Source organism: Pocillopora verrucosa, chromosome 12 (genome assembly GCF_036669915.1).
Source record: "Pocillopora verrucosa isolate sample1 chromosome 12, ASM3666991v2, whole genome shotgun sequence".
Taxonomy (NCBI): Eukaryota; Metazoa; Cnidaria; class Anthozoa; order Scleractinia; family Pocilloporidae; genus Pocillopora; species Pocillopora verrucosa.
This window is the reverse complement of record NC_089323.1, coordinates 133363-147127: the sequence shown is the minus strand read 5'-3', so window position 1 is coordinate 147127 and position 13765 is coordinate 133363. Positions and strand designations below refer to the sequence as shown.

The window sequence follows — 13765 nt, the reverse complement described above, 5'->3', positions numbered from 1 at the left end:
AAATAAATTTACCTTAAAGCTTTCTAAAATCGCCAACATGTCTAACAGCCTCGTGAGGGATTCGTTCGTTGATAATCAAATTAGGGGAATACGTCAAAATGACAGCTAGAAATTCTATCTATTTAAAACATATGGCTCAGGCCTGACTAGATCACTCGTATGACTTCCGTTGTTCCATTTAGCAGCAACTGATAGAGGATGAGCTTCAGCTTTGAGGCATTGCGGGGCCTCTTATCAAAAGGTTTGTTGCATAAAAAGGTTTTTTTCAATTATTGCTTATTCACACCAGAAACCAAAATGTCTCTTGTTAACCTCACCAAGTTTTAACTATTAATGCTTAGCTGTAAGCCTGAATGCTTTAGACACAATTTTTCACAACTTTTTCTCTGTGGGATTACCTAAGGTACGGAAATAATGACAATCTTTTGACAACGTTAATTCATCAATGGTTTGCAGGATACCCTTAAGTCGGGATACTATATGAAAAATGAAAGGAACAAAAGCTAGTGGGAGGCCTACCTCCTCACAACATTTTTATCGAAATTAGTCGGGAAATAGAAATTTACACTTCATTATATTTTTTCATAAATGTATAAATTGGCTTCTGTAGATTCATGTCCAGTTGTGGAAAAAAATAAACACCGATGAAAAATATGATTTCATGAGCGAGCGATAAGCTGGCGAGTGATTTCCCTTTTAGCAAGTGAATTAGTTCCGTTTACAAAATCAAAAACGAGAGCCATCGGTTTCAAAAGTACCATCAAACACAAGACTTGATAAATAGAATATTGCCTAAGTATTCAGTGAAACCTTAACAAAATTCAAATGATCAAATTCTAGTTTCTGGTGTTCTGCTTTACGATAAAATGTTCTCTTTTTTAATGAAAGATTGTACGAGCCGATCGAAATAACAAATCGTTTTGTTTTTAGTCTTTGTACACAGGCTCACCATTCATGCAAGCTGATCAAACTCATTTTAAGCTGATTAAACTCATTTTAAGCTGATTAAAACATGACGTTAATGTTCCTTTAATTTGACCGCCGAACCGCTCTTTTTTAGTTCGTGAGGTAAAAATTCAGTTGATTAGCAGCAAAATGTGCTACTTCATATGCTAATACATCTCCTAGATAAATTGGCTTGCATTCTATAAACTTCTGAAGCATTCTATCTCACTTAACTACACGTAAACCAGGAGCTGTTAACAATAGAACATATGCCATCTATGTAATAGTGTAGTTTGATCGTCCGGGTGAGTGTAGTCCTGAGAAGGACTGTTGTCGGTAGTGGTGACTGACGTTTTCGACAACCTGACTTCCGCTCAGGTTGTCGAAACAACCCCCGGGTTCAAACTATTTAAAAGCCATCAAATTAGCTATTCATAATTTCCCTCTTTATTTGAAGATAAACCCAAAGAGGCAAAACAGAAATATGAATTGACGAGGAATTCAGATGTTCAAAGGCATGAAAGTGGGTTAGAGAGCCCATCATTTCCAAGATGGCGTATGACGTTTATGTCGTCAGAAGAAGGATCATTGGAGTTAGATCACGAATTCTTTGGGAGCACCTTCTCAATGTCGGAAAGCCTGAATCTGGACGCAGCACGCCTGCCTGTCTCAAAAACTATAACCCACCGACCATCCAGTCTAGGAGACACCTATCGCAGGATCGTAAGTTTACGAATCTTCTTTACTTTAAAAAAGAATTCTCTTTCCTTAGCTTGTAGACACGATAATGCAGTAGTAATACAGTTCCTATCTACACCTAAGAAGCCTAAAGAAATGTTGACATGACGGAAAAATCACCTTCACAGGCTGAAATAAGCTTTGGCGAGAGTGAACCACTTGCTTCGTAAGATTAAATCACGAGCATCCACCGCTCTTTTTGTTTCCAAAAACCGAAGATTTGCAAGTTTTTTTTTTACATACTAAACTCCATGGAATACCCTTGAGGCCTCATTTGAGCAACTTCGATCTTATTTCAGCACCGAAATTTTACAGTCGGCAAGTCAATACACTTAGCAGCTCTCGCTGGAGATCTCAGAGAAGTCCAGCGATTGATCAACAATGGCGTTGGTAAGATTTCAGCTTGACTGTTGTACTATGTAGGTGGTGGTGAATAAGTGAAGCATTTGCTTATCCGATTTATTAACTCCCCAGATATCCATAAGCCAGATCACCTTGGTAATACTCCCCTGATGTGCGGGGTACTGGCTGGTAGCCTCGCTGTCGTAGAGCTGCTGATCCAGATGGGAGCTGAAGCTAAAAGAGAAGACAACATGGGGAACACAACACTGCACTCCGCCATACAAACTGGCAACGAAGACATAGTGAAGGTTTGCCTAAGGTCCTTTCGCAGCTATGAGAGTCACTTACATTTTATCCATTTTATTACCCAGTCAAAAGCTTCAAACGTTCTTTACCTGGGAACAAGATGGTGAAAAAAGAAATTCATGCTTTGTTTGACAATTTTTATCCTTGTATCTGCTGTGCAACCAGCACAGAGCTTTGCAGTTTCATTAATGTACTAACAGTTGTTTTTTGTTCCTCCTCAGTTGTTGCTTAATTCCGGTTCCCAAGCTGATGTAAATAAAATTGGCAGTGGTGGTCTTTCTCCGTTGCAGCTTGCAGCTCAGTCAGATCACGCAAAGTTGTGCAAACTACTTGTGAGTAAAAAGTTCAATGATGACATCTAACCGTTGACCTGCATTAAGACTAGGCTGAGGTTACTGATGACCAGGAGAAATAAGCCAACCTATGGCGTGCATCGAACCTAAGACCAAACTGAAATTTATGTCAATAGCCAATAAGAACACAGGAAAATATTTCAAGACGAGAATTTAAAGAACCTTAGAAATTCAAAGGCCCAATGAACAACTTGCCTTATGCCAGTGCTCACCAATGTTCTCAACAGATCAAGTTATTATAGGTCATCTGGTTGATTGAAAAAGGTGCCCAAGAGCATGCAATGAAGATAAATAATAATGTAATAATAAAGATATAACTCGTGTGTTTTATCTTTCCAGGCTGATTATGGAGCCCAGCTGGATTGTAACCATGGAAACGCTCTAACACTTGCTGTGTTGAAAGGCTCCAAGGATGCTGCTGCTTGCCTCTTTGATCTCAGTAAGAACATCAGTTGTTCATGCCACGTTCTTTCTCCTATTATTTTAAATGCGCTTTTGAAATCTAGACCAAACTCTTCAGTAATTATTCTGAATAGCGCCATTCTTACAGTCGGCGCCTAAACGTCACGAAAAGCACTCGTCATTCCTCTGAAGGTAAATTGATATAGCACTGCGAAGTTTGATCGTAGTCTGTGTGAATCTGTCAGCATATAATTAAGGTGCGGTCTCAGCAGGCTGTTTAATCAAATTAATGGCCACTGAAGCTAAAATCAGAATAACACGAGAGTTTTGTTTGTCTTATACAGTTGATGAACGTAACATGAAAATGGACTCGTTTATCTACGGTGTGGATGACAGCGGAAACAGTCTTCTCCATCTTGCAGTAGAAAGCTCGGTTTTCCAGGTATGCATTATTTCCACAACTCGAGAAACGAATAAGATAGTTGTTAGGGACTAAGTTATTACTTAAGTAGTACATAAGTGATCAACAATGGAGTACATGTAGCATCCTATCTGGGAGGTGTAAAAATTCTTGCGAACTGACGAGTAAACTGATTATTAGTCTGTAGATTTGTGTCTTTCATACGGAGCTAAAATGGCCGTGACAAGGGTAAGTGATTTCTCAATAAGACGTTCATTTGCATTCCATAAGTGATTTCACGTTAAATTTAAGCACTGGCACTAACTATGAAATTCATATCCCCTCTAAATTTTATAAATGACGTATTTCAGAATAAAGATGGCAGTACACCGTTTCATTGCGCATGTGCGTTAGGGAACCTTGATGTGGTGAAACGTTTTTATGAACAAGACAAGGAGGCTTTGGGCTGTATTCCCAAAGACAATCAAGGAATGTCTCCACTGCACAGGTCAGTTTTCTATGTTCGGCAAATATTCCCCATAATGAAATTATTTGAAATATAAAAATGTAAACCCAGTTAAATACAGTTAGAGGCAAGGGTGCTGGACTTCACTTAATTTGCTGAGTGTGTTCGATTCCTCACCGGGTGATCACAACGTGTTCAATATAAGAAGAGAGGATTAATATTTGTTAAACTTCGTCGGTATATATGTGGAAACCAAAGAGACATTTGGCAAACTTGCTGTAAATAAGTATCTGCCCATGAAAAGACTTCTAAAAGTTTTTCACTGTGTAAACTTTGTAAGTTGTGAGTGTCTCGGTTCGTGAGAATAACCATACTTAAGAAATTACTTCACAAAACAAGCTCAAATACTTAGGTTATTGAATGCAAGATTTTAACTGATAAGAGAAACTGGCATAGGTATGCTACTAATATGAAATACATATTCTGTGGTTTGGTGAAATGAAAACAATTAGTTTCTGATTACTCTTTTAGGGCTGCTGGAAATAATCACGCGAAAGTTGTAAAGTTTTTGCTAGAAAAGGTATCTTTTCAGAACTTTGCTATCTTTTCGGTCGGCAAATTGTTAGTCTCTTGAGTCAGTCCGTCTGTTGGTCCGTGGGTCGTTCAGTCCTGTCCATAAACCGCCATGCTCTTTTCCATAAGTCCATAAATTTCTGTCTTTCAGTGGCGTCTCAGCGTCTCCATGTATTTAAAACTCTTGCGATTGGTACCAACGAGAAGAGAGAGTACTGTACTAAAAATGTGTCCAATGTTTTTCCATACATGGAATTTCAGGATTTTCCAGTAAATCCCCGAGATGCTAAATGCAGGACACCCTTGTTGTTGGCTTCGGCTGTGGGTGGACTGGAATCTGTCAAAGTTTTGCTGGAATTTTCTGCTGAGGTCACTGTAAAGGATTTTAATCTTCGGTCGGCGTTACACCTCGCCATCGGTCACAACATGACACTGGAGGCTCTCTTGAAGGTCAATATCATCGTCTGAATCATATCTCAAGAGAAATATGCTAGTATTGGCACGTAATTAAGCTGAGCTATTCTTTTGACAGATGCCTATCTCAAAACAGCTTATAAAAGAGAAAGATGTCCATGGATTTGCTCCAATTCATTATGCAGTTCAGAGTGGAAGCCTACAGGTATTAAATGGTTTTTCCTTGATGGGAATATTTTTTTTATTCGCTTCCACCAGTTTTTAAGCCCTCTCTTGAGCTATGAAGTCATTCATTTTGTCATGTAAGTTTAGGGAAAACGTGCATGGATAAGGAAATTTTCAGACACAAACCTAGAGCAGCGGTAACACATTTGGTTAATGAGTAGATCACGTGAAATAACATAGAACTCTGTTTCTATGCAGGATGTCTCTTTACTTATTTCCTACGACATGGTTGTAACAGAGGTCGTATCTGACTCGCTGGATACAGCACTGCACCTGGCTGCAAGGTAAATAATTTTCAAATATCTGTGTTGGGCAGTTGAGTGATAAGAGAAATTATTGAAGTCTTGAAAATTCGTTGTGAGTACTTTAGCTATTCCAATTTTTTTAAGGCATGGATTTTCTGACATTACCGGAAAGTTGTTAGAAAACAGAAACGAACGCCTCATCAATGCTGAAAACAACCAGAAGAGAACCGCTTTACATCTGGCCTGCATGGAAGGACATCATGCTGCTACTGCTGTCCTAGTAACAGACTCTGCAATACAAAGGTGGGGAACTGGGTCCAAGAAAGAAGTTTTTTCCTCGTTGTATATAGTTTTGCCATAAAATGTAAGATGAGGTGTTTTCTTTTGGTCCATATCTGTCTCCTGCTTCCCAACCTTGCCAAGGGACTCAAGGACTTGTGCGACTATCAGAATGACCAGAACATTTAACATGTTTGAAAAAGGATTGAAATACACCTTAGAATAAAAAATTAATTTTAGTTTTATGTTTCGTATGACAGGGACATCAACCAACGCTCGCCACTACACCTGGCTGCTACACAAGGCTCACTAAAATGCGTTGAGCTCGTGATAAAGTTTCACCCAGATTGTCTTAACTCCTGGGACCGAAATGAGGTATAGTGAAATTTGTCACAGAAGCAATTCCGCTTATCAAGTACATAAGCTATTTATCTAAAATCACAAAGTTATGTTTCGTAATTGGCCTTTCCTTGAATTCACTCTCACAGAATACAGCTATACATCTAGCCGCTATAGCCGGGCATGCGCACATAGTGCAGTACCTGATGTCCTTTGAAGAGCTGCTCTTTATGAGTAACGCGCGAGATAAGAACGCTCTAGACCTCGCTATTGATCACGGCAGAGAGAATGTCGCCATGGTGATGATAGAGCATAAGAGGTAATGTCACGTTGAGTTGTCGCCACGTCATATCATGTCACGCTTTGTCACGTCATGTCATTTCACGGCACGACTTCTCATAAAAGTCATTCTATGTTATATCAAGCCAGGTGAGTGTCTGTCTAGTAACATCATCTCATAACAAGTCAAGTCGTGTTATTTGATTGTATCACATCATGTCATTCCATGGCACGACTTCTCACGACAAGTTATTCTACATCATATCATATCACGTGAGAGTCTTTCTAGTAACGTCATCTCACAACAAATTGTCATATTATTTCTAGCCTATTCTTTGCGCGTTAGTGCATTTGTCTGTTGATTTTGCCAGTTTTGTTCCATTAATATCATTGTTACTTGTTTTATCCACATCTCTTTTTACGTTATTATCAAGCTTTTATATTTGCGCTGCAGATGGAAGGAAGCTCTTCATTCCACCATAAGTGACAGACAGTCTCAAATAGAATCACTGGTACAGAAAATGCCCAGAGTAGTGGAGGTTCGTCTTAAACGAATATAGTAATGGTCCGCTATTGTATTTCCTCAATCTGTTTCTATCACAAGTGAATAAGCGGGTGTTTTAGTTTCAATTAACATCGAATTTGGATTTTTCCCAAAAGAATTATCTAAATCAAAGATGAAAATTGACCTTGTACAAATGAAGTCGCTTTCACTGACAACAGAACCTCTTGATTGAACATGTCCACAACCAATGCTGACTTATCTTTGTACCCAGCGTCTTTTAGATCACTGCATCGTGGAAGAAGGCCAGGTTACAGATTACAATTACAAGGTAAGGGTGGTGAAAGTTCACTATGAACTTTACCATCGCTGTTTAATTATAAATGTATTTTAAAAAAATTGTGTCGTCTCTTTCTTAGGTAACTTATGACTTGAGATTAATCCAAGGAATGGATGCTAATGGGGATAAAACAAAACATTCCCTGAACCACTTGCGGGTGAGGAGATTAATTTGCGATGTTCCAATACATTAATTCTGGCTTATACTGTCGTCTCTAAATCAATAATTATCCGGGAAAATCTCTCTGGGCTCCCACGAAATAAATCTATCTACAAAACTGAGGAATCCATAATTTTCTTTCGATGATGAAACTAGCTCTCGCAAGGAAATCCTTAACGAGACTTGGACTATTTAAAGGATTTCGGGTTTGTTGTGATAATCTCAGCAAATACTTTGTGGTTCTACTGGAGAAATAGAAAGTTTGCCTCAGTCTTTGATAATCCTATGTGTCTTTGATTTCCCTTTCATCACAACATAGTGTTAACATTCAGAACAAAAAACAAAGAAAGAAAACAAGTACTGGACGATGAAAGCTGTCAATTTATTCACTAATACTGTTGAGTTAATAACAAAATATTTTTAGCTCCGTGCGTCTTAAAAGGAAATCGAAAGACAAGAGTTTTCAAAGACGGTTGTATCTTCATTACCTTTTATAATAGACGCAAAAACATTAAAAGGTAAGTCTGACAGTAGCTTGCTGATGTTTATTTTTTTCAGACGATGGTGAAATACAAGAGAGAGAAATGCATCGGTCATCCGGTTTGTTACAGTTTAATGAGCCTGAAGTGGTGAGAATAACTCAAAATATTTGTGCCATCTTGTATGTTAATTAAACGACTGAGAACAAAATTGTTACATGTTTTGATAAGTGCCATAAATTTGTTGTTTAACGACTTATATAAAAAATGAATTAATTGCATATCTACGTATTTTTTGCAGGAAGAAGTTTGGTTGGGTCACGTTCATGTTGAATTTCTTCATGTTTTTTTTGTTCTTACTTGTACTGACATATTTTGCGGTAAAAAGTAAAGCTGAATGGATCAACAAATGTGATTCAGAATGCAAAAATCAGGTGATCAAGCTTTGTGGTCACTGTTTCCAGAGTTATTTTGATTTAAAGTTTCAAATAGTTGCGTTAACTCTCAACCTAAAAGGTTTTAACAGTGAAAGCAAATTTTAAAGCAATGTTATTAGGTTGTTTTAAACACACAGAAAGCTTGACATGCTACACCATACAGTAGCACTTTTAGTGTAGTTAAAAGTAGTAACATAACATAATTCGCGTTTGCCTGGGACTGAATAAAGAGCCCTGCTGGCCAATAACCTTTTTCTTTTTTTAGAGCGGAAGAAATGACACGTATTTTGCTTTGACCATTTTGATGGCGTTTAACATGTTCTCCATAATCAAAGAGCTCCTGCAGTTGTACAGGCTGGTGAGATAAGTAATCAACATGAAAGCTGTTCTCAATCTGTCAATCAACCAGCTAGTCAGTCAGTCAGTCAGTCAGTTAATAAGCCAGTCGGCCAGTCAGAAAATCAGCCAGTCAGTCAGTCAGCCACTAACTCAGTCGGTCAGTCAGTCAGTAAGTTAGTCAACCAGCCAGTCAGTCAGTCAACCAGTCACTCAATCGGGCAGTCAGTCAGTCAGCCAGTCAGTCAATCAGGCGGTCAGTAAGTCAGCCAGTCAGTTAACAAGCCAATCAGTCAATCAGCCGGTCAGTCAATCAGCAGTCATTCAACCAGCCAGTCGGTCAATCAGCGAGTCAATCTATCAGTCAGTCAGTCAGTCAGTCAGTAAGTCAGTCAGTCAGTTAATTAATCAGTCAATCAGTCTCCCAGTCAGCCAGTCAATCAGTAAGTCAATTAGTCAATCAATTAGTCAGTCAGTCAGTCAGTCAGTTAGTCAGTCAGCCGGCCAGTCAGTCAGTCAGTCAGTCAGTCAGTTAGTCAGTCAGCCGGCCAGTCAGTCAGTCAATCAGTCACTTAATCAGTCAATCAGGCAGTTAATCACTTAATCAGTCAATCAGTCAATCAGTCAGTCGGTTACTCAGTTAGTCATTTAGCCATTGAGCCTCGCAGTGACTCATGTAATCTATGAGTAAAATCACAATACCGCCACAATACACTTTATTTTTGTCGGCTGAAGCAGCTTGAAGAGTGGCGAACATTAGTGAATAAATATTCCGTTTTTTCTCATTATTCCCTAACTAGCGACTGAAATATTTCTGGGATGCATCCAGCTACATGGATTGGTCTATAAACCTGTTAGCCTTGGTTTACCTGATTTCCAAGAATCCTGGCTGTTTGTGTAAGACGCCTCTTCAGATGCATGCAGTAGCATTGGGTCTGTTTCTTGGTTGGCTCAACTTGGTGCTCTACCTCCGTAGGTCAGCGGTAGTATTTATAATAGATTGCTTATCTGGCAAAAGATAGGAGAGGTCGTGTGTAGTGCATGAAGATCGTCAAAACTGAGCCAGTTTTTGTTTGTTTCCGCAATTAAGATCAGACACTGATTGGCTTTTTGACACAAGACGTAAAGGATGAACAAAGCAAACTGAAATAACGTAGTAAACCTTGTCAGAAATGTTCATATCCCTTAATCGTATCAGTGACATCAATCATCTTGTATTAGGACCTGGAAGGTCTGAGGAGGCTCAAAAGCTGTTTATTGGGACAAGGGGTTCTCTAATGGAGACAATTCAATAGACCTTACTCACCCAGCCGTTTGCTGATCTTTAAAAAAAAATAATCGAACCACAAATATTCTATATGTAGATATTTTATTGAGATTAAAAGTAAGGTGAGAAAACAGTCAACTAAACAATATTAACGAATATTTTCCATGTTATTTTCTTTTTTCCTTTCAGACTGTCAACGTATGGTAGGTTTGTGGTTATGCTGATGACTATGATACAAACGTTACTCAAGGTAAACTGCAAAGTAGCGATTTTGGATTGAGGAATGTTACCTCTCATCAGAAATTTTAAGTCCAATTTGTAAAGTGATTTCTTAATATATTCCCTTTCTTTTTTTTTAGGTTATCATTCTTTTTATTCTCTTTATTTTGGCGTTCGGAATTTCATTCTACATTCTCATGGGCAATGTACGTATATTTTAGTTCTTTTCTTTTCACTACACACTGCCTCGGCATTTTTATTTCAGGGTAAATTATTGAAAAAAGACAGATACTGAGAATTCAAATGTAGAGGTTTTTATAACGTTTGTTCTAAAGGTCCTAATGGACACAAATCCTTAACTTCAAACCTTATAACTGCAAAGCTGTCGAAAACAGTCACCTAATAGCCGGCTTTTGAGGAGAAATCAAGCTACAAAACCATTTAATTTAAAATTAATACTTTCAAAGGAAACAATAAAAACTTACATAGGCAGCATTAGTCTTCCACGTATCTTGAAGAGCGAACTATTGGAAGATTTTGACTCGACTTACGTTGACATGCATTTATTGCGAACTTAGAAACTCAGTCGTTTCGACCATGTATACGGAAACTAAAGAATCTTAAAAAGATTCATTGAATGTTCATTATTACCCGTATTAACAAAATCAAGACGACCACAATTGGACGTGCAAACTATTTGCGAGCGTCACGAGTTTGTTTGTTTGTTTGTTAGTTTGTTTTTGTTTTTTTTTTAACCAGGTTTACCTCCAGTCAATTCTTATAAGTAGCTTTCCATAAGTTATTAAGCCACACTATATCATTCTGGCTCATTAGTAAATATGTCTCCATCAAGCCATTATTTTCCTACCCGACTAATTTTCCTTATTCTTAATTTGTTTCCAGGATCAGAATTTATTTGGATCTCTTCCCAAATCGCTGATGAAGACTTTTATTATGACGCTTGGAGAGTTGAACTTTGAAGCTACCTACATCAACAAAGATGTCGACGTTCCATTCCTTAACTTTGGAATATTTATTCTTTTCGCGCTCGTTATGCCAATCATTCTGATGAACATGTTGGTATGGAACGGCAAACTTGTGTCCATGTTGTTCCTTAAAGTTTCTATACGACAGTACACGTATCAAGTATAAAATTCTCTATACATTTTAAAAATAGACGAATAGGGTCCTTCCTTTCAGATAACATTTAACAGGTCACGCACCCATTTTTAGAAAAAGGAAGTGTGAAATGAATCAGCTAAACGTGTGAATTTAGTTACCCTGACGGAAGACATTACTACCTTTAAAATGCCTTCCGTGCAAACATACACCACAACTCACTGTTTTTCTGATAAAAGCTTTTTGCGAAGTACTTAGGTTGTGACAAACATATATTTATATGAATAAACATATATTTATATGAATAAACACATAGCCTTCGCAGAGAATGAGCGGAAAATGTTCCATTATAAGACCACATAAATCTTGCAATAACGGATCCATGTGTTGTGAACCTGTTACGAGTGAGAAATTCAAACTCTCTCCAGATTGGTCTTGCTGTGGGTGACATTGACAACATTCAGAAGAATGCTGTTATGGATCGTTACAGAGTTCAGGTACAAACTGTCTTGGTTCTTTTTTTATTTGTAATTAAGTGACAGACACAAATTCGTGATTTACTGAACAGATCAAAGGATGAAGAAATTAGTTTGGAAACGAAAGCCGATTTGAGTTCTGCTGTCGAAATAAAGCCTTTTGAATGATTGTGTTCGACCACAGAAGAAAAGGAAGTTTTAAATCTAGTTATGGAGGATATCAAGAAATCGAGGGCTTCAGGAATCGAAAGTAATTATGATACTCAGTGTTACCTTTAATTTTGCGAGTTATCAGTCTCAAAGATCGAAATCCAGGTGGGATCGTAACATTATATTTTCTTGAAAATTATCTAATCATGATATAACTCAGCCATGAACTATAAAAATTGTCTTAATTTCAGGTCGCACTTCTTCTAGAGCTGGAAGAATCTCTTCCTAAATGGCTGTTACGCCGTCTGACCGTGAAAGAACACGCTGAGTATCCAAACCACCTAAAGACAATCTGGACAAAGGTGATAATGGCAATGTTCATTACCAGACTTGGAAGGCTATCGCTTTCAGATTATTAATCAATATCATAACTTATCAATTAGTTTAAGGAATTAAAGTATTTGTTTCAATGTCATAAGGATAGACTTGATGTTATTTTTAGATGTGGATGCTCTTCTGTGATTTGGGTCGAGTCCAGGGAAATGAATATGACCAGGGTAACCACGTGTCTGTGACTTTATCTCAGCTGAAAGATAAAGTTGATGAACAAGAAATCAGGTATGGTCAGTCTGTGGCTTTATTTCAGCTAGATGGTTAAGTTGGTGAACAAGGAACTAGGTTTGGTCGGTCTCTGGCCTTATGTGACTGTAAACATCAGGGATACCTTTTTTGTTCTTACCGCGTTTGACGTCATCTGTGATCTATTTCTGAAAAGACCTGCAGTAACACGGAGTTTATTCGCTAAACTGAAACCACGTAAATGTAATCCTCGAACAATTTATCTCGAAGGCAAGCTTCTGTAATCATGGTTTATTTACCAAAAACTGATGTACCCAACTTAAGCCTAAAGAAAGAATTCAGAATAAATAATTTTGCTTAGTTTAAACTGAAGTAAAATATAATTTACGTCGATGTGTTGTGTTTGTAAGTTACCGGCTTTATTCATGTCTTCCTTTCTCCTCTAATTCATTCATACATTTACTGCTTTATTCAATTTTGTTCATTCATGCATTTATCTTTTAATGCGTATCTTGTCTATTAATTTCATTAAGATCAAAAGAGATGGAAAGAATTCTACATGAACATTTACAAGTTCTGAATGAGATGAACCGTCGGCTGAGAGGAAGCGAAGAAGGGACTGGGCGAAGAATCATGAACTGGTTCGGACTCCGGTGAATAATCACGGACTTGGCTGACGTTGCTGTCGAAAGGGTTAAGAGACAGACTTAAAGAGTTGCTACGACTTTTATTAAGAGAGATTAACATGAATTGGACCAACCGCTGCTCGGCAGTTATATAAAAAGTCTGATTTAGTTTTCAGTCACGATTTACCGCGTAAAACGTCCGCTATTACCAGGTTATTGCAGTTTGATTTGCACTTGATTTGCATCAAGAAGCTGAATCAATGAGTTTATAGTGACGTCATCAGCTCAAAAGGTTAATTTTCCAGTCTCTCTCTCTTTTTCTCGCTACTGATCAGATTATGAAATGGTACTCGACGGAATAAGTTGATTGGTTCTATGGGTGTTTTCAACTCCCTTTATTTTCTTGTAGAGGTGGGGGAAAGGGGGAAGGAGGGTGGGATGGGGCAGAAGGTGCCTCAAATTCTTTAGGAATTATTGTTAAAATATAAGGTATAATTAAAATACGGCACAAGAAAGGGCCGTTTAGGATGAAGCACAGACACGTACCTCTTGCTATCGAGCTCAATACCGAATGTAGAGGATTCATAAACATAAAAGAAATCAAGCTGATGGAATTGAGCCAGAAGCTCCTGCGAAAAACGAATGGAAATTCCCTTTTGTATAGACCAGTTCAGTTAGCATGCTCAGACTTATTAGAACTACTTGTGCTCGTCATTAGTTATCTTTAATGTTTCAGTGATTATATTGCCTTTCATCCCTGATTATCTATG

The 13765-nt window shown here is 38.0% G+C and overlaps 1 protein-coding gene across 1 annotated transcript; it reads left to right on the top strand.

The window, feature by feature from the left end:
• The first annotated feature begins 163 nt into the window (after positions 1 to 163).
• On the top strand, positions 164 to 13756 carry LOC131778034 (transient receptor potential cation channel subfamily A member 1). The gene is made up of 30 exons (XM_059094413.2): positions 164 to 241; positions 1403 to 1668; positions 1983 to 2073; positions 2158 to 2333; positions 2553 to 2663; positions 3024 to 3123; positions 3431 to 3528; positions 3688 to 3735; positions 3858 to 3994; positions 4484 to 4532; positions 4787 to 4975; positions 5058 to 5144; positions 5363 to 5448; positions 5554 to 5712; positions 5949 to 6063; positions 6177 to 6346; positions 6761 to 6845; positions 7083 to 7139; positions 7228 to 7305; positions 7866 to 7936; positions 8088 to 8220; positions 8489 to 8581; positions 9360 to 9535; positions 10016 to 10076; positions 10186 to 10251; positions 10949 to 11125; positions 11593 to 11661; positions 12042 to 12152; positions 12293 to 12408; positions 12903 to 13756. Exons 1-30 carry the CDS (start codon positions 199 to 201, stop codon positions 13024 to 13026), a joined length of 3342 nt encoding a protein of 1113 aa, XP_058950396.2. The 5' UTR covers positions 164 to 198; the 3' UTR covers positions 13027 to 13756.
• The last annotated feature ends 9 nt before the right edge of the window (positions 13757 to 13765 follow it).

Bases quoted from the DNA above. Each gene is read 5' to 3' on its own strand.
- LOC131778034 (XM_059094413.2), top strand. From the start codon at position 199: ATGAGCTTCAGCTTTGAGGCATTGCGGGGCCTCTTATCAAAAG. The intron at 5,713-5,948 runs GTGGGGAACTGG...TTCGTATGACAG, and splicing joins ACAGACTCTGCAATACAAAG to GGACATCAACCAACGCTCGC. The intron at 9,536-10,015 runs GTCAGCGGTAGT...TTTTCCTTTCAG, and splicing joins TTGGTGCTCTACCTCCGTAG to ACTGTCAACGTATGGTAGGT.